This window comes from Etheostoma cragini, chromosome 9 (genome assembly GCF_013103735.1).
Source record: "Etheostoma cragini isolate CJK2018 chromosome 9, CSU_Ecrag_1.0, whole genome shotgun sequence".
In the NCBI taxonomy this organism is placed as follows: Eukaryota; Metazoa; Chordata; class Actinopteri; order Perciformes; family Percidae; genus Etheostoma; species Etheostoma cragini.
This window is the reverse complement of record NC_048415.1, coordinates 18083362-18107179: the sequence shown is the minus strand read 5'-3', so window position 1 is coordinate 18107179 and position 23818 is coordinate 18083362. Positions and strand designations below refer to the sequence as shown.

The window sequence follows — 23818 nt, the reverse complement described above, 5'->3', positions numbered from 1 at the left end:
AGGGGATGGGGGTAGGGCAGGACACCAGATACCAAGCCCATCGATAGAATCAACCCCACCAGAGTCCCAGTAAAAGGACACAATGCATAAGAAGATACAAGGCAACACTAGGCGCAAGAGAGGAGTACCACTTCCTGTTTGAAGAAAGTGTTCAGGAAGAAGAGACAGCAGAAGAGGGGGGAGGGGGAGATTGTTGAAGGGGGTGTGGGACCTATCAGAATCAGTCAGGAATGCACCATGCTTCTGTCTACTCAAAAGAGTGTTGGAGGAGAGAAGAAAACAGAAGAAGAAGAAGAAGAAGACGAAGAAGAAGAAGAAAAGGAGAAGAAAAGAGAAGAAAAGAGAAAAGGAAAGATGAGGAGGAGAGAAGAAAGAAGGAGCATTAAAAAGGAGAAAAAGAGACAGAAAGGGACAGATCTGAGAGGCTGTGAGAAGGAGAGAATGGGATGTGATGTGGGATAAAAACAGGGGAAGATTGCAGCCACATATAGCAGAGAACCAACCACCGTGGACGGACAGACAGACACACACGCAGGAGTGCTGTACTTACAATCATCTGTGGAGGGAGAGCGGTGGGAGCGGGATGTAATAGTAATCACAACAACAACCAGAAAGAAGGGTCAGTCAAGCTGCAAAGAGCCCCACATCAATTAAAAAAACACAAGTTTGGGCCTCAGGGCTGGAGGGACGTGGACCAATTGGTGCCTGTCTAAAGCCTGGACTAAGTACAAGTAGAGCAGTAAGAGGGGTTGGCTAATAAGTAACTTAACTACTACAATTATTTTTAAAATAGAGAAAATACAAGTTTGGGCTTTTAACAGCAACTTCAAATGAAAAAACATACTTTGCTAGAGATGATCATGTGGCATTTGCACATATTCAGGGATAATTATCTTCTCCAGTTTCTGTCCCTCTCTCTTTTTCCTAATTGGATAAAGTCAATTGGCCATACCTCTGAGGCTGGACCAGCTGTGGTGATAACTAGCTAGCACTGTACATTGTTACCAGAGATACAATTATTACCTTATTAATAGTGATATGAGGCTCTTTAGTTAATAACCAAACACAAATAAGAACACATATATCCAAAAGAAAAGGAAATAAGAGGCTGCTTTCCAAAATGTATGATTGTTTTTGAAAGTGGGCCAGATCCTTTGGGCAAATATTTTCTGCCACTCTGTTATGAGTTACTCATAAATCAGAAATCTCTCCAGATAGTTGGCTGACATACTGGAGAGCAGCCATGAGCTGGTGTTAGAATGATATGGTGCACTCCTTTTGTCTTTCAGCTTTAACAAAGAAAGGGGTTTCAACTTGATTGTTTGGACAATTGAAGGCACTGGGGGCGATGCTAAATATAATGTGTGGATAGGATGCCATGTAGATAGCTTGATCCTTTGTTCATAAGAGGGCCATCTTGATTCACAACACACACACACACACACACAAAATGCCTGCCTTTGAAATCCATTTCCTTATGCTCCACCTCCTCCTTTTTTCTTTTGATGCTGCGTGGCAGTTGAAGCTGTGTGCATGTTTGATTTTGCACATGCACGTATGTGTGTTACAGGATTTGTACGTCATTTCTCTTCTGTCTACCTTGTTGCTGCGGTCATCATCAGATCAAATATTCGTATCTCTTCGTAGCAGCATCCATGCTTACTCAAAATAATTAGTAAGCTTACTGGAAAATATATCCTAGTGATGTGTATGTGTGTGTGTATATGTCCATATTTATCCACACTAAAAATGTTAAATCACTTATTGCATGTAGCGCAGGCAGAGCCAGCAATGAGTGTAGCTTAGCATCATTATTGTGTGTATTTGTACGACTGTAGGCCTATCTACGGGTATCTGTACAACTGTGCACTCTCACCGTTTGGTCTGTGAGTGGCGGCAGAACGATGGTCTTCTCCATGGTGTTCATCACCAGCTTCCACAGCTCCTTCAGCACACGTTTCAGCACAGTCTTCTCACAGATCTTAGCAAACAAAGTCAGGCTGGCAGAAGGGGGGGGAGACAGGAAGGAGGGATGAATAAAAAGCGGCTTAAGAAGGCCAATTAACACATCGCAGATGTACTGTATGCCTCTGCCCACCAAGTTGCACGTTGCATGACGTTGTTTATATCCGTGTCTGTCCAGACTCATATAATACAGTATATGTAGTGAAGTAGTTTAATGAAAGATATTACGTGTATTTTTGGCAAGTGGAAGCTATCACTATGTTGACATTTATGATTCCAGTGAATAATTTCCATTGGAAAACATATTGTCTTTTTATATAGATAATTGACAGAGTTGCGTCACACTGGGAATCACCTGAAGCTCAATATCTGTAAAAACAATGAGCTTGTGGTGAATTACCAGAGGGAAAAGGAGCTCCCTTGTCCAGGATGGGGAAGTTAAGAGGGTGGGCTCATTCAAGAAACTGGCGTCAAACTTTGCCCAATATTGGGAAATGTTAGGCATTTCAATTTAGGATCTAAGGATAGAGGATTTTGTTTTCTGTACATATTGTAAAGCCTCTTGAGGCAAATTTCTGACTTGTGATATAGGGATATATAAATAAAAATGATTTGAGCTTTGCTGTTCTTGTTCTGCTGTATGTCCATTAGTGTGGAAGTTCATTGAGAACACATCTTTGATTCCAAACGGACGTTTAACTCACCAAGGGTCAGGTCAACTAATAGACTTGGTTAAAGAACTAATAAACCGGCGCAGCACGGCACGAAGTCAGACGTAAGTGTCTATGCTACTTTAAGACCATCCAAGTGAATTCTTGACATATTGCTATCTTGAGGCAGCGGGAAGTGATCATTACATTGACTAACAAAAACCTGGTCTAAAGTCAATAGTGCATTTCATTGTTATTTTACCAGTGCATTAGAAAAATGTGCCTGCAGAGCCTGGTGTATGCACAGCACAAGCACAACAGCACACACACATGCAAAAGATTACATATAAATATATTACGGTGCAAATCCACCATCATATTAGCAATGCGCCAGGGTACAAACATACCTGTCTTCTAAAGGGAATGGGGGATGACACTGATTGGTTTATTGCATGTTACGCCAAAAAACACACCTATGAAATAATGAAGACACTAAGTAAAACCCTTTTGAACCCTTTTTTCCGCCATCAAAGTAGCAAAAGTGGATTTGGACATACCCTGATAAGAGGAGAGAAGATATGAATACAAACATTCACATGAATACACTCCATCCACTACCAGTGGAGTTCAAGCCGCTCCCTTCTAATGGTAGATACAGATACCCTAACGTCAGAACAAACCGAGCAATAAAATCATTCATTCCTATGGGAATAACCCAATTAATTAAGTTGTAGGGAGGCGTACGACTGAAGGAATATATGTTAAGTAATGGGCTGTAGTTTTGTCTATTTATTTTAAATTATATTTATTTATTTATATTTTATTTATATTATATTTATATTATATATATTGATGTGTGTATGTTATGTGTTAGATAAATGGTGTTGTGGATATCTGGATCAATGTTTGTATTGTGGATTGTGTGCCAATATGCCTTTACTCTATAACAAATTGCCTCTCGGGAACATTAAAGTTTTCCAAGTCTAAAGCACTTGTGCCATGCGCTTCATGACGTGCGCTTAGATCATTAAAATAGTGCCCTTAGTCTTTCTTATGTCTGGATGAACAGCTTAAGTTATAATATGAGCTCAATATTGGATTGTGTCTCAAGAAATTCCTCTCAAAAGTAAATTTAATTTACATAAAATATTCAACACTTGTGTGCGTGGATTGCTGATATAACTCCTAGTGAGCTGCAACTAAACATCCCAGACGTCTACACGTTGACTTGAACTATGATAACCATCCTACATACCTTCAAATTGCACTCAAACACAAAAAAGCAAAAAAAACTCTTTGCTTTTTAAAATGTAAAAATAATAAAATGCTCCCTAAGCTAAACTATCCCTTTTAGACTTCAGACCATCTCACTTGCTGTCAAGGAACTCCATGATGGGCTGCAGGACGTTGTCAGCATCCTGGGCCACGCTGCTGGCATTTCCCACATTTGAGGTTCCCTTCACCTGAGCCAAGATGTCTCCCATCTGCTTCACATTCTCCTCTATGTGAGGCTGGAAACTACAGAGGAAAAGTAGAAAAGGCTTTTATTAAAGTCAGTTGGTCGGTCTGTCTAAATATACAGTACATCACATTAATGTCACACTCATGTGCGAATAACTTTTGTGTGAGTGTGTAAATACCTGACAGAAAAGACCCTGCTGAGATCATCCATGACATTGTTTAGCCTAACCTGCAGGTCTTTCAGGATATCGCTGGCCTCCACACACAGCTAAAGTACGTAAGTTGAAACACACACACACACACACACACACACACACACACACACACACACACACACACACACACACACACACAAACACACACACAGCTGAATGGAGTCTCAGGGCAGGTGGGTTAAAAATGACAATAATAGACACATTGGAATAAAGAAGACTGTATGAACTAGGCAACTCTGACCAAATACTAATAAAGGCACACAAAACAAAGCTGGTGAATAATACCGATTGAAGCTCGAGAGAGGACAAAAAAAACAGAATCACTCACATCTTTTCCCCCCATGGCTTCAAACATCTTCTCCAGCTGAACCCGTAGCTGTTGGATGTTGTTGATAAGGATGCAGGGCTGAGGAGAGAAAGACAAATGGATCAGCCTTCTTGTTGGTAAATAAAATACAACAGTGTTAAACTGAAACTCCAATGCTGTTTTTTGTTTGCCTTATTTAGTTTTTATTGATCCATTTCAGTTGAGTTAAGTCTTTGACCACTCACCACTTTCTCCATGGTGACATAGTTGGCAAAGAGCTTCGAGATGATGTCAGCATAGGACAGAAGCACATTGCTGATGGTCTGGACAGGGAAATAAACAAGAGCAACAAGTCATCAATCGTCAGGCTGTACTGAAAACTACATTTAGAGACCCATTTGTTGTACGCTGATTTTGCAAGGTATGATTTGACCGCAAAATGAACTACCTTTGCAAATCGCTTCATGTAATGTCCTACGATCTGCGGATCTGGACACTCAAGCTTCCTGATGATCTCAAAGCTCTGGTTGAGCTGGGAAAACACGTCCACCACCGAACAGGAGAACAGAGCATGTTCTGATGTGACCTGGAACTGTAGGGCAGGAAAGGTGTGCAAGAAAATTAAAAAAAACGGGTAGATAATAATGGGGAAGAGGCGTTAAGTGATTAGGGATCAGCAGGTGTAGCAGGTAAGAAGCGTGGATTCGAAAAAAGGCTAGCAAGAAGCGTCGACTGGACACATTATACCTTAGATACGGACCACTAGAGGCTATTTTAAACTGAACCTTTGGTATCTTTGCCCACATGTACTTCGCCTCGATTCTGTGGAGCTGTATCAGCCATACAGCCTGTTAGACAGCCATCTGGTGACGGATGGGGCCTTCTGTTTGCCTCCTTGTAATTGGCTGCTGGCCCCTAATTGGCTATAGGTGAGTGTGTAGGTGTTCTTCTGGGGAGTCTGGGTAATGAGGTGAGGAACGCTTTCCTGCATTTAAAACTCTGGAATAAGGCCATTATTCAAAAAATCTTGCTGTCACAGACTAGTCTCAATGCCAAAGTAAAAGCACGTCTCCAACACACTTCCTTAAATTACCAAAGAGTACTTTGACTGAAACATCCTCCCAACGTCATCCCAAACACACTTACTGCTTTGAGTCCATGTGATGTGTCCATGCCTTCCTTGTGTACTGTGCAGAATGCAGGAGAGGCACAGGGGAAGTGTTGGAGGAAAAATGTGGTATTGATCCGATACCAAGTAAATATAGGGAGAGTATCGCTACTACCGATGAGATACAGATACTTTAATAATTAAGGTTGATTCATCATCAAATTGCTAAATCTGAATGAATTTTCATGACCTTTGAGTGGTTCTGGGATTTTTCCTTTGGATTATTAAATTAAAAAGTTAAGTTAAAACCCAGGACAGGATTTTCATATGCGTGTATACATTAGATGTGTTACCACTGTATCTTACAGCCTTTGTACTATTTGTACAGCTTGCTGTTGTCTCAGTTTTGGCCAGGAAATCTAGCCACATGGCGCTTCTCTTCCTGCAATTCTTCCGCTCCATCTCTGTCCTGCTTGTGTGTGTGTGTGTGGTGCTGGCTGGCTGCTTGCTGGCTTGTTTGCCGGGCGCCGGTCAGTCACGTGACGGTGCAACATCAAATCACAGGACAGGACAGAGGAAGAGCAAAGTGTGCCTGCTCTGCGCTGCAACAGCATATGTGACCGGTCGCCTCTTTGATGAAACCACAGCAGCGCATACTGGAGAAAAACTAAAACTAAGGAATCAGTCTCATTACACAGGTACTGATCAATATCAATACCAGTGTTGGTATCAATATTATCGATATTTTGATCGATCCACCCACCTCTAGGGGGAGGCAGAGCGGGAGGGAGAATACTACTTTGGCTGAGAACTTTTGAGTGTCACAGAGAAAGTAGGAAGGATGGATTTCAGTAATGCTGCCTGAACAACAGTGCTTTCAGCGGAGTGAAGTGGAGATGAGGGGAAAGAAGAGCTGAAAACCTTTACCCCATCTTTTTTGTCTCTCTCCAAAGCACCATGCAGAAAGTCCCGAGACACTTCCTCATTTTCATCCAGCCACTGAATAACAAATGGCTCAAACCACCTATGGAGAACAGAAACATAATAATACATATCTACTTCTCTTCTTTCTAAATGTCTTTTATTTTTTTTACTTTCTCTTTTAATTCTAGGTCAATGAGTTGCTACTCACGCAGGATATTCAGGCACTCTGCTCTTGAAGAAGGGCAGGTCTTTGCAGTACTCGTTGTACAGCCACTTGACTTTGAAGTGCAGGTTCATGTAATCTGCACTCTTGCACAAGCGATTTTTTTCATGTTCTGAGAAAAAGTATAAAGTGGATAAATGCAGGTTGAGTAAGAAACAAATCTCTCATGGGGTTTAAGATATGTGTATCTCTCATTTCCACAGATCTATAACTTTGCATACAGAGACATTGACCCACAGTTAGCGGCTACATTTATCTAACAAGTTTTCAGTGTTGACAATGCTCCGTCAGTTTGGAGGCTCATTATATATATATCATTGACTTGCACTTACCCTCCATTGCATACTTCATGTCCTGAGCAAACAAGTTCCACATCACTTCAGCACTAATTTTACCCACGTTGAGCTCCTGGGGAAATCTTGATGGAGGAGAGAAGGAGAAAGGCTTACTCTATATAAACTTAGAGAGAGAGAAGGTATTTGAAACTGAGTGAGCAGATAAGAGCCTAAGAGAAACTGTGCAGAAGAGATGGAGAAGGAAATGTGATCACATTTGAAAGGTTCTGGGAGTAGAGAATATGTAAAGGAGGAGTACAGAGACTCACTGGTTTAGGCAGGGGGTGTAGGAGTTCTTGTCCTCCTCGATAATGGAGACAATAAGTGTAATGAGTTTGGACCAGAAATCCAGATTCTTGATGCTGGGTCCCTGCTCCTCTGGAGGCACAGCCCCCTGTTTCGCCTGGAAAAGCAGTGACACAACTATAGTCAAATTAAAACTCGACACAGACCTTTTTGGGGTAAGTTTTGCCTGCTGCTCACTTTGTTGAGTGTATGATGGGAGGATCAGCACCTTTGGCAACAACTGCCAACCTGCAGTCTGCAGATTATTGTATTCTGTTTTTAAAGCCAAATCGTCGGTTTTTCAATTTCTTCATCATCATGCAACAAACTTTAGAACATACTGCACACACCGAACCTCTACTCACATGTTCAATAAAACACCCAAAGGGCCAATCTTCCAAAGGTTGGTGTAGATAATTAATTGTGTGACCATTTAGAACTCTTTTGGGAATTTTACTTAGGGTCCTTTTTATTGTCTGAGACAGTGAAACCTTTTGTGGGGAAATCTTGAATGTGTTGTTAATTTAACAACTCATGCATTTTCAACATTTGCTGCTCAAACAGCTTCAAACAGACTCTAAATCTTAATTGTCTGGACGACTTATCTGAAACAGCGGAAGATGTGCTTGAAGAAAAGATAAGCTGAGCACTGCAGGGGTTCAAGAGTGAAGAATGATCTTGCTGAGATTTTGACAAAATATAGCAACATCCCTCAGGATGAGATGTTTTATTCAAAGGGAAAACGCTTATTTGAAATTCACAAGGGGGTATGAATGGAGTTGCTGCTGTAATGAGGACTCAATCTGTTTAAATCTGATGCAAAAATGATGGATGGGAGAGCCTGGCCTACCCAGAGGGAGAGTATGATCGGGACTCAAGCAAAAGGGGGGTACAGTAATAACATTACAAAAGTGTTGGTCAAGTTTAAAATAAATAGTTAGTCCAACTATATCAGTGAGCTTTGAGCCAAGCAGTGATTTATCCTGCTTGCTTCTTCTGAGAGAGTGAACCAAATTACAGCTAAGGAAAAAGAAAAGTACATCAATGCTATTTCGTCCTGAACAGACTTTACATTGCAGCAGATTATCAGGGCACCGTGAGCAACCAGAAACTCAGAGAAACATCAACTAAATACAGGTTGGGTGACCACATCGTGGCCACTGACACTGGTGGAAACAGAGCAACAAAAGAGTTGTCAAAATAAAACTCACATACCAGGACAATTTGACTACAATTAAATTCAATATTTCCTAGACAAAACCAGTGGAACAACACATGAAGATGTTCTGACCTCCTTGAAAGTCTAGGGCGTACTAATGAATGAATGAATTTACAAGGCCTTTGGCAATACTCTGCTTTATTACAGTCATGGCAATAAAGCAAACAGAAATTTGAACATTGTAAAGATGTGTTGTAAAGAGTTTTATCTGTTTTACTACTCTTTTATTTGTATTGTTGACTGTAATTTTCTTATTGTTGTTGTTTTTTAGGGAGACAATTTTAAGATCTGTCCAGGGACAACGGATGAAAAATAGCCTTTTGGCTAATTCTGGTGCATTTACAGTAATGTTGATTAATGTACACTGTCCCTGTCAAATAAAATTATTATTATTATTATTATTAAATGACAGAAACATAGAGACAATAACTCACACCCACAAAGATATTCAATAAATGGCTGCTTCTTACCGGGTCTGTCTGATACTCGCGGCTGTACAGCTCATGACAGTTATTGAAGATGTACTCGTAGGTGGAGTTGAGACAGGCTTTGACACAATCCTTCACTACCTGACTGGCTCTGGGTGGAGACTGAAGCTCTTGGACCTGAACACACACGCACACACACACACACACACACACACACACACACACACACACACACACACACACACACACACACACACACACACACACACACGCACAGAGAGAAAGAAAGAGACATTCAAAAGTACACTGTCAAGTACACTGAAATTAATTAATCAAATTTTGTGTATTAAATATGCATAGATTTATGTATAAAAAATGTTTGTCTTGACAATTTTTTTAACACAAAATATATACAATATAAACTAATGATATATTAAATTCTGCTTTTTAAATCAGTGTAAGGAGGAAATTGGGGATGAAGTTCATTATATCCTATATGTGTAACAGATTGAGCAAGATGAAAGTCTGATGGATAGATGGAGCTCTTAAAATACAGAAGATAATCAAAAAGGCTTTGACAGATGAAGACAAAGGGACGGTACCTTCATTCGGAAAAAGGTGATACTGGTGAGGAGGTCCACTGTGGACTTGAGGTCCTGCAGCCTCTCAGGACTGCTGGCAGGGAAGTTGTTCTGGAGTCAGAAGGAAAAATAATAAATACAGTGAGGCACAACACGTGACATCACATCCATCCTCGTCCAGTGTGTTTGTGTGGCACGATCCAGCATAGGCAACACTTGTTACTGTGTGGGTGTGCGGTGTTTCCTGAATGTGTCTGTGCATGTTTCAGATTAGCTGTCAGTGTAATAAACACATCCGCCTGCTATTTTTCACTGCACAAAGGAAAAGAAAGGTACAGAACAGAAAAAGAGGGGTGGTGGGTTGATGTTCTACCATGCAGTTTGACTGTCCAGCCACAATTATCTTTTATAAACTTTTCAAATGTAATATACGAGTGTGAAAAGTAAAACGGAGTGCAATCTTACGCGGTACATAGACAGGTCAATCCTCAGAGAGTTGTGAAGCTGGTCTAGAAGCTTGACAAATCGCTCTTTCTGTGGAAATTACAACACAGATTTTAATATTTAAAAAATCAAAGCAGACACAACACTGCTTTACACATGAATCCCAGCCAACCACACCTAGGATAAAGACATAAGCATATAGTAAAAAGGAAATTATGAATTGAATAAACAAAACAAAATTGTTTACTTGTTGTTTGCAAAGCAAAGACACAATTCAATTCTCTTTACTTTTTTTAAAAGGACATGATGATGCTGTAGTTTTTTTACAAGCCTTAGTGTTGCATTTATTGATATTGCTAAATGTTTTTGCAGTGACTCACCCCAAAGTTAGAAGCAGCAAAGCGGTCAGAGGCAGAGACATTGTTTGTTGCCTGGGTGGTGTGAGCGTAGTATGCATTGATGTTAGCCAGCAGGGTACTCATCACTGCAGGCACACCTGGGCACATGTACTTAGATGACAGGCAGGCAAAGTGACTGCAAAAGAGGGATAGATGTGTGAGCAAATACAGAATACTCTACATAGAGCTTGATGCATGAAAACAACCAGCAATGCATGCAAACATATAGTGTAGTGTGTATATATATATTTATATATATATATATATATATATATATCAGACAGTAACATACGTCATGGCCTGGTATATGGACTCCACTCCATAACGCATAGCAAACTCATCAACAATCTCCTGGGGAGTCTCCTCAAAGTAGACCTTCCATGCATCATCCCCTTTGGCATCGGGGATCTTCACCACACCGTTGTTCTGGATATCTGTCACGTAGTGGAAGAGGTTCTACGCACAGTAAAATAGGAGAGTTAGAGAGTCTATGGAAAGGAGGTATATAGAAAAAAAATAAGCAGAGAGAGTGATAGAAAGTTACTGAAAAAGAGAAATGGGCAAAAATAGAGACTACAGGTTGAAAAACAAGCAATTGAGAAGTGTTTGTGTGCTACTGTGCTTTGTCAGCATTCAAACATTTCTCAGTTGTAATGAAGGTTTCTATATGTTTCATTGTACCAAAACAGAGCTGATTACAACCTAAGATATGCTCATCTTTAAATGGCTGTGCTACATAAATAATCATTAAACTATATTATGAGGCCAACACAAGTTGCTGCAAAACATTCTGAGTTGTCTGCAGTTTTTCACACATAACCAGACTGGAAATGTGTCGATGTCTTTGCTGTTGGAAGAGGTCTTTATCTCATGAGAGCAAAGCAAACTTCACAGAGTACTAACTCAAGTTTCATTTGGAATGGAGCTGAACATCAATCAGTAAAGGAACCTGTTTGGCATGGGTCACTAGGACCCTCACAGATGCACAGACAAACACAGTAGTAAAAAAAGTACTGCAAATCTACAGTAAAAGTAGTGATGCGTTAATCAAAAATATTGTTTTTTATTTAAATGCCCAAACTGCCATTAGCGTGCAATGCCCGACGTGTACACATACAATACAGGCCAAAGAGACTCGAAGGCATGGTCATCATAATGTTATGTGTGTAGAATAGAGAACAATACCACTGCACACTGACAGCCTTTTAGTAAAAGCACAATAATAAGTACGAGCTGTAAAATGGACTAAAAACAAATTACAATATTCCAGGTATGTATAATTAAAAGTCATAAAGTCCCTCAAAATGCACAAACAAAAACACCAGTGCTTCGAAACACTATTTAAGTGAAGCTCTTTTATATATTTTATTATGTTCTGCTTGTTTAAACACACACCACACTGAGCTTACTTCATGCAAACAGGTGTACTGAACGTGATAGGGGGCGACCGTCTCCTCTCCTTTGATCTCTACATTAATGTGCATGCGGATAGCTCCAGACACAGCTGATTTGTCTGTACGCTTGTCTGCGAAAAGCACAAGACATACAGCAACACAGTTATCGAACTGAAAACACCTAAATCAGAGAAATTAGGTCAGTCAAATAACTGCAAAGTGACTTGAACTGTAGTATCAATACAGTATTTGTGACTATAACTTTAACTGACACGTGGTGGTTCAACTGACCCAGATTGTACCAGACGTCCATCTCTCCGCTCAGAGTGCGGACCTCGATGATGGTCTGACCTAGAAAGTCGTCCGACTCCCGCTTGAACTTCTGCTTTACGCGAGACTTAATGTCGTCATCCTCATCCCACACCCGCACCTTAATGCGGTCGGAGGAGTTGTGACACTCACTAAAAAAGACAGAGTCATTCATAGCTACTAAATATAATAGTTACATTGACAGTTAATAGACCCGATGGAATGCTATCATGATTCATGACTCATTAAATAAAAAAAACTAGCCTTAAACAAAAAGACGTAATGGATAATAAACAGAAAGCAGATAGAAATGTTTAATGTTTAACTGCATCAGTGAAACAATTAAAAAAAGGGTTTAGTTCTTGAGAGAAAATTAATTAAAAATGCTTAGAATCAACTATTCATTTTTAGTCACCTTTTGCTAGTTTCCCATCAACGTCAATTGAAAATCTTTGGGTTTGAAAATGTCAAATGAAGCTCTGGGAAATGGTGATTAGCCTTTTCTACTAATATATGACATTTTATTGGCTGACATATCATTGACCTACATATCATTTTTCTTTACTTTTTCTACATATTGGGATGAACACAATCTTTGTTTGCAGCCCTGATGCTTACAAATGTCACATACTGTTTATTTCCAAGAGGTCTTGACTCACAAATTAAATGTCTCCTCCCAGACAGGGTTGAGGTTGCCGTAGATGGTCTTGGTCCTCTTTTTGGTCTTTCCCACCTGGACAGTGACGTAAGGATCACTGGAGCCCGTTTTATCTTTGGCTTGTAGACCCTGGGCACACAACACTAGAAAGAGGCAGGCAGATCAGCCACTGTGTGTGTGTGTGTGTGTGTGTGTGTGTGTGTGTGTGTGTGTGTGTGTGTGTGTGTGTGTGTGTTCGAATGCAAACAGAAGCCTGTTAATCATCTGACCTTCTGCTCTACTGCCCCACAAACAACACCTGTGCTCTCTTCATACAAACGCCAGCCTGTCTCTTTTAATAGACAAAAACAAGTGACACATGCCGTCTCCTCTGAATTTGATGTTGACAGTGTGGGCCAGCTCCGCTCAAAGCTACTGTACTGTATTTATTTGACTCCACTCTCACCTGTGATGCTGATCTTGGCCGACCATTTGGAAGTGCCATCGAGCACACTCTGTTTGATCTGCTTCATGTGGGTGACGTGGGTAGACTTGGGGGCTGCGAAGACCTCCTGAATGAGTTCGAAGATCTCAGGTTTGTTCCTCTCGCGGATCTTCATGCGGTCTTTAAGAACCATGATGATGTTCTGGGTTCGGTCCTCCGCGCCGTGTTTGGAGCTCTTCTCAGCCGCTCCTGGTAAGCGGGAAAAATAAGACGAGAAAGAAGAGGATTAAGATGTGTAAAAGCAAGTAGAAGACTTTACATATGAGAGATGTTACAACTATACTATACAGTACGTTGGCTTATAGTTGCCATACAGTCATTAATGATAACAATAACAGAGCAGAAAATTGCATGGAGGGTATATTTATCAAATTATAGAAACATTTGAAACTGAGATTTGAATTAAAAATACAAAGCAGAGAAGACGACTGTGTAGGAGATGAAAAATGTGGCCATATTTCTTGAATGAGAGGTGGACACAATTGCGGAGCTAAGAAATTCTGAGTAAAAGAGAAATGGAAAAGAGAGGCAGATGACAACAAAAGACAAATGGCTTTTAATATCCTCTCAAGAACACAAGGAAAATAAGAACGTAGGACTGAGAGACGGAGGAGAGGGACTTTTTCATTGACAAATAGAGATAAGAGGATGGACTAGATAATTTACTATTATTAATAAAAAACAACAACGGCACTAACGCAGCAATATTTTGAAACATAAAGTCAGCAAAATCTGCCTACCAGCAACACCAAAGGTCATATTTTAACAATTTAAGCACAAGCCGTGAAGCGCATGGCTCAGGTGCGTTTAGTGCGGGACCAAATCCACTTTTCTAGTTTGACGGTAAAAAAATAAGAGTCAATGGTTCAAAAGGGGTGTACTTAGTGTCTTCATTAATCATAGGTGTGTTTTGGGCGTAACATGCAATAAACCAATCATCTCCCATTCCCTTTAAAAGCCAGGCTTGTTTGTACATTGGTGCATTGCTATTAAGATGGCGGATTTGCACCGTAAAATTTTTATACGTAATCTTTTTAATTACTTTTGCATGTGTGTCTGCTGCTGCGCTGCCCTGTGTGTGTAACAAGCTTAGTGTGCGCGCTGTGTATAAGCCTAGGCACATGTCACTAATTTGCTGTTAAAATAACAAGGAAATTGAATTTAGACCAGGTTTTTGTTGGTCTCTGTATATCTCAGCATGGCTATATTCAGAAGATCGCAGACACTCGAGGGAAGATTATTTACTCTTTTAAAGAGTCCATCATATTTTTTTAATTCTCCGTGTCCTCCTTGGTCACTAGCAACGGTGTGGAGGAGGGTTGGGGGTGGTGTGCGATCATAAAAAGCTTGTATCATGTGGACGCGCAAACTATTTTGTTGACATTACTTAGAATTCCTCACGGGGCGACAGAAACTACACACTATAGCTTTAACGTAGAGACATGAGAGTGTTATAAAGTGTGTGCTATCTTTGAATTACATCATATTGTATAATATTTATATATACCATAGGTAAATCCAGCATTTTATCAATGCTTTAGGGGCTACATTTTAGGTAATGTTTTCCGACGCTTTGCTTACTTTGCAGACAATCAGCATTGAGTAGATCTTGGCACTTCTCGTGGCATTTGACTCCACACTCGGTACAGCGCATGCCCTGGCGAGCGATACCCCACAGCAGCCCCTCACACTCGTAGCAGTAAGTAGGCGTGGTGGCTGTCCACACCTCAAAATTGTGTGGGGTAGTGCAGGAGATTGGATATATGAGGGCCTGGAGGGTCTTCTTGTAGACATGACTCTTCTACAAGGGTACAGGAGAGAGAAGTGCAGGTGTCAGCAGAGTGTGCTCGAATGACATGATGTCAGGTACTTGGAATTAATATTGTAAATGTGTACAAACCAGTTCTTCATTATGCAGGGTGCTGGACGTCAGGGCCGAGGTTATGCCTGCCTTCCTGGAGTTCTGAACCAAGGACTGAGTGACAGGAGAGAGGAGGGGTCAGTTTCTCTCAGCTTGCATCTCAATATCTTATTTATTAAGACAAATTTCAGAGCAGCCCATAAGGCAATGTATATTATAACTGTCTGTCTGGCAATGTTCCACTGAACAGTTACAGCAAACAAGAGGTGACAGCTGCAGAATTTAAAGTGCTTCCTTTTATATTGATAACGCTGATGAGATAAGAGAACTACTATACCTTCATAATCTCAGTGTTTTAAATGCAAATGGTGTTGGTGTTACTCACCATAGCCTTTGGCAATGCAGTGAAGGTGGGAGGAACAAGGGAGAGATTTAATATTAGAAAAAGGCAAGAAAGAGGGGGTGGGCGTTCTGTAAAGAACTCAAATTGTTGAGAGAGCATATACATCCTTATGCACATACTGCAGTTATTGTGATTAAAAAAGAAAGGACATCCGCAATTAAAGAATGGGGGAATCAAACAAGGTGAATCTACAGACTTGAAGAGCCAGGAAGTCATAGCTGCGACTAGACTTGAGTATTTGATGTGTGAATGAAGTAGCCTGCCATCACTGCTCATTAAGCCAGACCCCACCCTGTCCGTTCAATTACCTGGGAGACTCTGACAGGTTGTGTGTGTGTGTGTGTGTGTGTGTGTGCGTGCATGCATGGAAGCAAGAGACAGAGAGAATATGAGAAACATAGGTGTGCCTGCCTGTAAATGTCAGTCAGTGCTTTGAGACAGCAAGAATTATTAATGAAGACAGCATCTGAGCTAATTACTAACGCTTGGATCTGGTGAGTTTAGGAAAATGGCACATTGAGGGTTGCCTGGCAGTTAATATAAAGAGCCAAGTTGTTGTCCTGTTTCAAGGCTGCCTTCTGTTTTGCTAGGATCCACTACAATATGTGCTGTTGCATTACAAGTTTGACATTTTGACAAATACCTTATGATTGCTTTCTTGCCTAGAATTAGAGAAGATTAAAACCACTCTCATCTGTCTGTTGAATATAAAGCTATAGCCTGCTGCCAGTTAGCTTAGCTTAGCAAAACGACTGGAGACTGAAAGTAGTCAAATCTGCCTACCTGCAGCTTTATGGCTCACATTAGGATGTTATACTGTATTTGTATAATTGTATAAAACCCAAAGTGTAAAGATGACAAGTTGCGACAGGTTGGTAGCTGTTTCACCTGCTTCCAGACTTTAACATTCTCTTCTAACTCACAATTAGAAAACATCCAAGGATATTTATCAAACTAAAAAATGCAAAAATGGAACTATTCCTTTAAGGTTTTATTTTTCATTTTTCAAATATGAAACATGACACTGTGTGTGTGCGTGTGTGTGTATTCATAGTTTGATCGTATCTATACTTTCTAGTAAAATTAGAGCCTTGTGTCTTTTTGACAAAAGCAGAAAAGTGATTTTGCCGTCACGCATATTAAAACTCTCAGGAAGTGACTTATATGAATGAGTTTTCTCGGGAGGATTTATGTTTCTTACTGTCTTAACTCTAATGAGGCAGTGTCAGGGAGGCCATGGGGACGATGGCAGCATGGGGTAATGAAGGTTATGTTATATGACAGCATCTAACAAAGATCCATGTCAGTCTGGGGGAAACCTCTGGCCTTGCCAGTTGCCCCTTAGCCCTGCAGCTCGCCTTTCTAACAGGTGCTGTAACAAGAGGGAAAGCAGAGTTGATGTGCAGTGGGCTAAAAGCCGGTGAGGAAAAGAAGTAAAAGGAGCAATGAAGAAAAGAATGAGGTAAAGAGATGAGAGTAATGAGATAAGAAAGGGCAGCAGACAATCGGACGGAAAACAGGAGTATGTTTAGTAGACAAGAGCTCTTACTGCTGAGCCGAGTGATGCTGTAAATGGATATGGGGAGATGTGAGACACTTAGTCAGGGGAATGTAAAGAGATTAGTGCAGAAACTCACCAGATCACGGACGAGAGGCATAGCTTTCCTCTTCCTGAGGTCTGGCATGCTGTCAATGCTATACAGAGCACCACCCATCCTGGAGACAAAACACGCACAGAGCAGGATTCAACACCAGCTATTTATTCAGCTACAGTTGTTAGAACCTGTACACGATCAATCAATTAGACAATGAATGCATTAAGACATTAAAGCCATGGGCTTGCATTTCGGTTGGTAAAGTTATAGATTTTCAATGACCGTAGTAGTAACGGCGTCCCGGTTACTTACCCTGCTGATAAAAGCAGAGAGGCGATGCCAACACTTTCTCCCCGAGCCTAAGGAGGATGAGAGAGATAAGGTGATGAAGAGAGGCAAGAAGAATGGCATTAGAGTTGTGGCTGGAGAAATGTACTGTACAGAGTGCATTTAGATACTGAGAACGACACAATCGAGACATACTGTATGGTCTTCCTTAGCAAAAAGCATTATTTCATGTTGAGTTTTATTAGTAGTTGTAGTCCTAATGACTCCAAGTGTTCTCAGAAATCACAAATGGACAATACAACAGTAATACAAGTGGGAGAGGAAAAAGGGAGAGATGGGGAGAGTGGTATAGCTTAGTTGTGTCTTTCTGAGTGTGTGTGGTGATTATTGACATCAGCAGTGGCTTCTCTCTGTATTTGAGAATCATAGTAAAAGTAGATTACAGCCAGATGGCCATCCATGTAATCACTCTTCTAATTCCATCTGCTCTATTATTGAAAGGCTCTTTGTTGTCCGTTCAAAGAACACACAGCATCGATACTCACGTCACACTGACGAACTTAAATAGTCACAATTGGAATAAATGGCAGACTTTAGAAAAGACACTTTGCAAGCTTAACACAGCTTCCCATGTGTTGCTTGGGCTCCCTATAAATATGTAGGAGCCACACAGGATGCATAAAAAAGAAATTAGATTGACTACTGGCCACACCCACCTGAGCGTCTGCTCCAGCCATGGGTAATCGGAAGGGACTACATGCAAATCGCTACGAGGATGGCAAACAACTGAAAAGAAAATAATGAAATGGCAAACAGTACAAGGGGTCAACAGAAACTATCAGTTAAACACAAAAAACAAACACAGTAACAGGACATGCAGGGACTGATGAAACAAGTCAGTGCGCTCAATATTATATTAGATTATGAATTTAACAACAACAGAAGACCTACTATTACCCACTCTGATGCGCCCGGGCATTCACCTGGCATGAATGCACATTGCACGAATGCACACCTATGTGCACAAGGTACACTTGGAAACACACACACATACACTCATGTTATACCTCTTGCAGCTGTAGTCGTACTCTGCTGAAAAGACGAAGCCAGTTGGCTTTGGCTCTGGCAGGACCAGGCTCCATGATTTCCCTCTTTGGGAAACTAAAAGAATGAGTGGAGAAAGAACAACAAGCGTTATGCATATTTGCGCTAGTATGTGCTCTTTTAGCTAATGTGGTGAATGTTAAATTCTAGAGATAAACTATCATGGACTTATCATGGGTAACCACATTAAAGGAACAATCTGTCGATTTTGCACACAGTGTAGGAGAAAATGTGATGATTACAAAAATTTAGATAATCATTTTAAAACTTTGGCTGTTTTATTAGAATAACGCTGGTTCATCTAGACAGGCACTAATGTTTTAGTTCCCTATTCCTAAGCCTTCCCCAGTGTCTGTTTTCTATGTTCTTCTTAATTATTATGTATATACTGTATACTGTATGTGCTTATTGTTACCTGAATGAACTGCCAGATGAACAGTTATGTACAAAAAGTAGCTGTGTTAGTATTGACAGTGAGTGAAAGCTTTCTTTTCCTCTATGAGGCAGGTGGTGTATAAACAGTGTTCACCTTGGAACAGGTGGCTCCTCTGTTCTCTCTTCAGGAGCTGGAGGGACACTCTTTGCCACTGGAGGCTGCTCGGGAGTTTGAGGTTCCTCCAACGGCAAATCAAACTTGGGTTCAGGCTCCAGGGGCCCGGTATCTGGAGCTGGAACCTGCGATGTGGTCGTGGGGGTGGATGTAGTGGTGGTTGACAGAGCTGGCTGGGTGGTTGCAAACGGAGGCTTGGTGGATTCTGCACTGAAAGGGGGCAACGTGTCATTGTGTGTGACTGGAGGTAGACTAGGAGCTATGCTGGCGGGCGGGAGCTGATCAGGAGCTGGCCGCTGCTGATGCAACGACGCCTGCTTTTCCAGCGGTGGTCTTGTGGAGGATGTACAATCAGAGGGGGGCATGAGGGACGGGGCAGTGCTTGTGGGTGTGGGGGTATAGGGCAGCTCCTGGTCTTCACCGAGTGTGCCGTCAATTGGATATGTATCTTCATCTTCCTCAAAAGGCATCTCCTCCTCGTCTTCGTAGATGTACTCCCCTTCCCCCCCATACACGTCCCCCTCCCCTTCAGCATACAGACCCCCCGCTTCCCCTCCATCTTTGAGGTAGCCTCCGTCGTCGCTGTAGATCCCTTGGGGGTCCTCGCCATCCCAGCCTGGGGAGTCCCCTTTGCCGTAGCTGACAGAGGAGTGGCAGGAGTGGTAGGAGTCGTTTTCATCGTAGAACTCCGAACCTCGCAAGCTGTCACCGTCCTCAGCAACAAACTCCTCACTGAGCTGAGAACTGCCTCGACTCAACTCGCCTGACGAGGCGTATCGACTATCTGTGGGACTGAGGGGAGGGGGAGATACAGACACCTGTTACACAAACACACCCACACAGGTTGAAAAGTAAACTACCGGGGTTCCAACACTTGAACAATACAGATTATTGCTGTCACAGTGACACTTAATGGCCAGAGAGGGAGACAGCGGATCAATAGGAGCGACTTTAAACCAACCAATAAAAAAAACTTACGGGGGAGGGGGTTGGAATAGTAATGCATCAACGTAACTGCAAGGGTAATCATCTTTTTAGTAATGGGTAAGATTACTATGGATACTAGTTCACACACAGATTAATACGGAAGCACACACCATAAAAAAGCACACAATTAGCAAAAACATAACACTTTTTTCATAAATCTAAAATCAAAATGTAAAAAAAATAGAACTATTTGATGAACCTGGAGAGGTTGAGGGTATTTCATTAGCCTGGTCTCTTTTTGCAAATAAAAAAGTGATATTTATTCAAGATAATGAATGAAGCTTTGAGAAATTAAGAAGGACCATGAGCCAGAGATATTTGAGAAATGGAAAAAAAAACGTACGCACACACACACTCACACTCACACTCACACACACACACACACACACACACACACACACACACACACACCTTATTGTGTCGTCTTGATTGATTACAGTCCTGTTGGTTCAATAATGCATGGTGCAGGAGCAGTAAAGGAGCTAACTGTATTATGGCTCTGGGTTGAGAGCCAGGGGGAATACACAAGTTTGGATGAATGGACAAATAAACACACAATCACGACACACCTGTTCTTTTCTAATCATCACCTAAAATCACTATCTCTCCCTTTCATCCAACACAAAGACAGTGACAAATGCTTGCACAAGGTTTGAGTCTAAATACATGTCTGCCCTCCTTCTTAGCAAAGAATATAAAATAATAAACATGATGAAATAAAGATGAAAATGGATGTAATCTGTCTTGGCTTCTCTGCGACCCCCATTGTTGGGCTGACAGCCTCCAGCTGAAATTAAATGTGTATAATTAACCACAATGGGACACAAAGAATGAGACAGGCCTCTTCTTAGTCTCACATACAGGACGGGGGCTGTAATAACAGGCTGCCGTGACAACAGATTCACACACACACACACACACACACACACACACACATAGGTTCTTACACAATCTCCAACCAACAATTAACCTCTGACTGTCTCTGACTGTTACGAAACAACACACACACACATACATCTCGTCAATCACTCGCCCACACACATAAACACAAAACTGCGCAAAACTTATTAGTTTAACAATGGCGACGATGAGTGTGATACTTAATTTGTGATACTGATTTGTGATTCTTCACCAGGAACACAGTAAATGTAGATGCAGGACCAGTAGGTTTCTATCAGTAGTATAGAATATACATAGATAGGGTAAGAGCGCATGCATGCAAGCACAGCGAGCGAGGAGGACGGGACAAGTCCACCACTGACGTCACAGCGAGACGGAGTCACAGGCCGGAGCAGGAGAAGGAAGAGGATTTGGAGAGGAGGCACAGAGACCCACCTATCGGACAGTGAATGCCTACTGTCTAGAGAATACTGATGACTGGTGCGGCGGCTCGACCCTGAGCCTGAGTCGATATCGCTGCGCCCGTTGGTGGCCAACTCTAAACTATCATAGCGTCTGGTAAGAGGAGTAAGGAGGGAGGTTGGGAAGAGGGGAGAGGTGGGAGAGGAGCATCAGTAGAGCTCAGTGCAAATCTTTCAAAGAAGCCTATTCTAAACAACAGCCAGGTGTTGATGTGAACATTGAGGCAGGTTTTGCTTGATGTAATCATTCCTTCTGTTTGTACTGGCAAGTAAAAGATCCGTTCCTGTTGTACTCAAAATGTAGGTGATGGGGAGAGGGTCCAAAGTTCTGTGGAAAATTCCATTCTGACATTAAGACAAGCCTACAGCATTCCGATTTTTTCTAATCAAGTGGGTATGTTTTTTGTCCATCTATTGTCTTTTTAGTGCCCAATGTCCTTTTTGGATTATTGTCCCTCCCCATCGGCTCAACAAGGAAACCCAGAGGCACAAAGAGGGAATTTTGCACTAGAAAGAAAGTAACTTTAGAATATACCTACTTGATGTCGTTGCCTATCACTTAAATGAGAAGAGCAAAGGAATGGATCTCTTAATAGTCACTATGAAAAGGAGGAATGATTACAGCATGCAAACCTGTTTCAATGTTCATATAAACACCTGGCTATTGTTTAAAGACAGACTTGAAAAATTGTGAACTTATCGTTAAGTTTCTGCACAATGACCTCTCACTGAGGTTGAGCACTTGAAGATGTATTTCACCCATCTACATCTAACCAAATGAAAAGGTCAAACTTTCCGTGTCAGCTTCCCTAAACAAAAGTGTTCATAATCACTGCTATTTTCAACCCAAGTTAGCGCAGAGGTCCTGACACTCAATATGCACACAATGATGCAGGCACACACGCGCATACACCCATTCACACGTTTACCACAAAGGCCCACTTCATACATGACCTGTATACAAGAACTGTGTGCCAGCATGCTTGTATACACTGAGGCCAGGGTTCTTCTCTAGAGGAGGAGAGCACATTGGGACAACATGTTACCATGTGAAACAAAACAAGGCCGCTGAGGCTGAACTGTCTCAGGGCTAAATGCTAGACTCCAAATAGGAATATTTGCTTAAGATGGGGAGTGTGATAATAAGGCTTCAACATTAAACACTTTTGTTCTTTACGTTTTTTTCCCCCCTTTCTGTTTCAGCAAAACAAACCCTTTCTCCCTGTATATACACATGATGACAGCCCGCCATGATAATCCAATTTAAAGGAAACCATTCGGTCTCAGTTATGTCTACGTAGTGCCTGAAGGGTGCTTGTCACCTCATGACTCTGTGGTCGTAGTCCAGCTCGTGGATTTCGTCGTTGTATGAGTGTATGTAGTTCTCAGTCCTCATGGGATACTGGTGCATGGAAGCGTTGGGCTGGGAGGTGGTGTAGTAGGGAGGCGGGATGCTGTTACTGGTCTCACTGCGGTAGTCGCTGTCCCTGTCGTCCACGGCGCTGTCTGGGTCCTCGTCTGTTCACACAAACACAGCAGGAGACAAGATGAAGTGACAAAACACGAGAAGACAATGATGGCTCAGAATTGTATTATACAGTATTTGTATAGTGTATAGGGGGCACAATGGCATGGAATAATGGTGTTGTATCTCCCTGAAGCTCCCTGTATACAGTAGATACCTGATACTTTCCTACAAAGAAAATTGTTTATTTACTGTATTATGGTACTTTGTTCAATTCTAATGTGTTTTAGGATGATATTATCTGTAAATTAAAATATAATCATTGTATAATGTATAGATAATATATGATTTTGATATCAGGGCATAAAATGTCCCCTACGCACCAGTTGCTACTCCTTGTTAAACTACACGATATCAACTGAAGGCAACTCAGATGAGTGTATCAACATTTTTATTAACTCAGATCTTCTAGCATCTGGACTTTGGTGGACAAACAATGTTCAGTAATAAAATCAACTTGAAAGTATTAAAGTGAGGGGGAAAGCACCATCAATAGTGGAAATAATGCCCTTGGAAAAACGGATATTTATCTGCACCAAACACCACACAGATTAATTTACTGTAACTTCACTGATTCTTATTCTTCCAGCTCATCAGGAGAATATGGATGTAAGCTGAAAGGAAGTTCAGAGAGGACGAGTGGGGGAAAAAATATATTTTCATGGCAGCTTATGGTCTCTGAGGAAAACTACTCAAGGAGATCATTACATTAAAGCGAGACATGGACAATAAATACAGAATTACGCCATTAGCAGA

General features: G+C 41.4%; 1 protein-coding gene across 10 annotated transcripts in view; it reads right to left on the bottom strand.

Annotated features, from left to right (window-relative positions):
* Positions 1 to 23818, bottom strand: part of unc13a (unc-13 homolog A (C. elegans)) — a 44601-nt gene that overhangs the window by 10749 nt on the left and 10034 nt on the right. For 4 of the 10 annotated variants that reach the window (XM_034882016.1, XM_034882014.1, XM_034882012.1 and 1 more), the window contains exons 9-36: positions 22860 to 23055; positions 21512 to 21631; positions 19169 to 19981; positions 18603 to 18696; positions 17560 to 17606; positions 17290 to 17368; positions 15635 to 15640; positions 15289 to 15363; positions 14970 to 15189; positions 13350 to 13577; positions 12906 to 13047; positions 12229 to 12398; positions 11953 to 12068; positions 10836 to 10999; positions 10526 to 10679; positions 10167 to 10235; positions 9723 to 9812; positions 9163 to 9297; positions 7458 to 7591; positions 7186 to 7271; positions 6839 to 6965; positions 6634 to 6730; positions 5047 to 5190; positions 4844 to 4921; positions 4620 to 4697; positions 4256 to 4344; positions 3987 to 4133; positions 1877 to 2000 (exon numbers count right to left, since the gene is read on the bottom strand). In XM_034882016.1, coding sequence (XP_034737907.1) covers positions 1877 to 2000; positions 3987 to 4133; positions 4256 to 4344; positions 4620 to 4697; positions 4844 to 4921; positions 5047 to 5190; positions 6634 to 6730; positions 6839 to 6965; positions 7186 to 7271; positions 7458 to 7591; positions 9163 to 9297; positions 9723 to 9812; positions 10167 to 10235; positions 10526 to 10679; positions 10836 to 10999; positions 11953 to 12068; positions 12229 to 12398; positions 12906 to 13047; positions 13350 to 13577; positions 14970 to 15189; positions 15289 to 15363; positions 15635 to 15640; positions 17290 to 17368; positions 17560 to 17606; positions 18603 to 18696; positions 19169 to 19981; positions 21512 to 21631; positions 22860 to 23055 — 4022 coding nt within the window. Of the gene's footprint in view, positions 1 to 550; positions 557 to 1876; positions 2001 to 3986; positions 4134 to 4255; positions 4345 to 4619; positions 4698 to 4843; positions 4922 to 5046; positions 5191 to 6633; positions 6731 to 6838; positions 6966 to 7185; positions 7272 to 7457; positions 7592 to 9162; positions 9298 to 9722; positions 9813 to 10166; positions 10236 to 10525; positions 10680 to 10835; positions 11000 to 11952; positions 12069 to 12228; positions 12399 to 12905; positions 13048 to 13349; positions 13578 to 14969; positions 15190 to 15288; positions 15364 to 15634; positions 15641 to 17289; positions 17369 to 17559; positions 17607 to 18602; positions 18697 to 19168; positions 19982 to 21511; positions 21632 to 22859; positions 23056 to 23818 lie in introns of all 10 variants that reach the window. The other 6 variants (XM_034882019.1, XM_034882011.1, XM_034882015.1 and 3 more) reach the window with 3 other exon arrangements.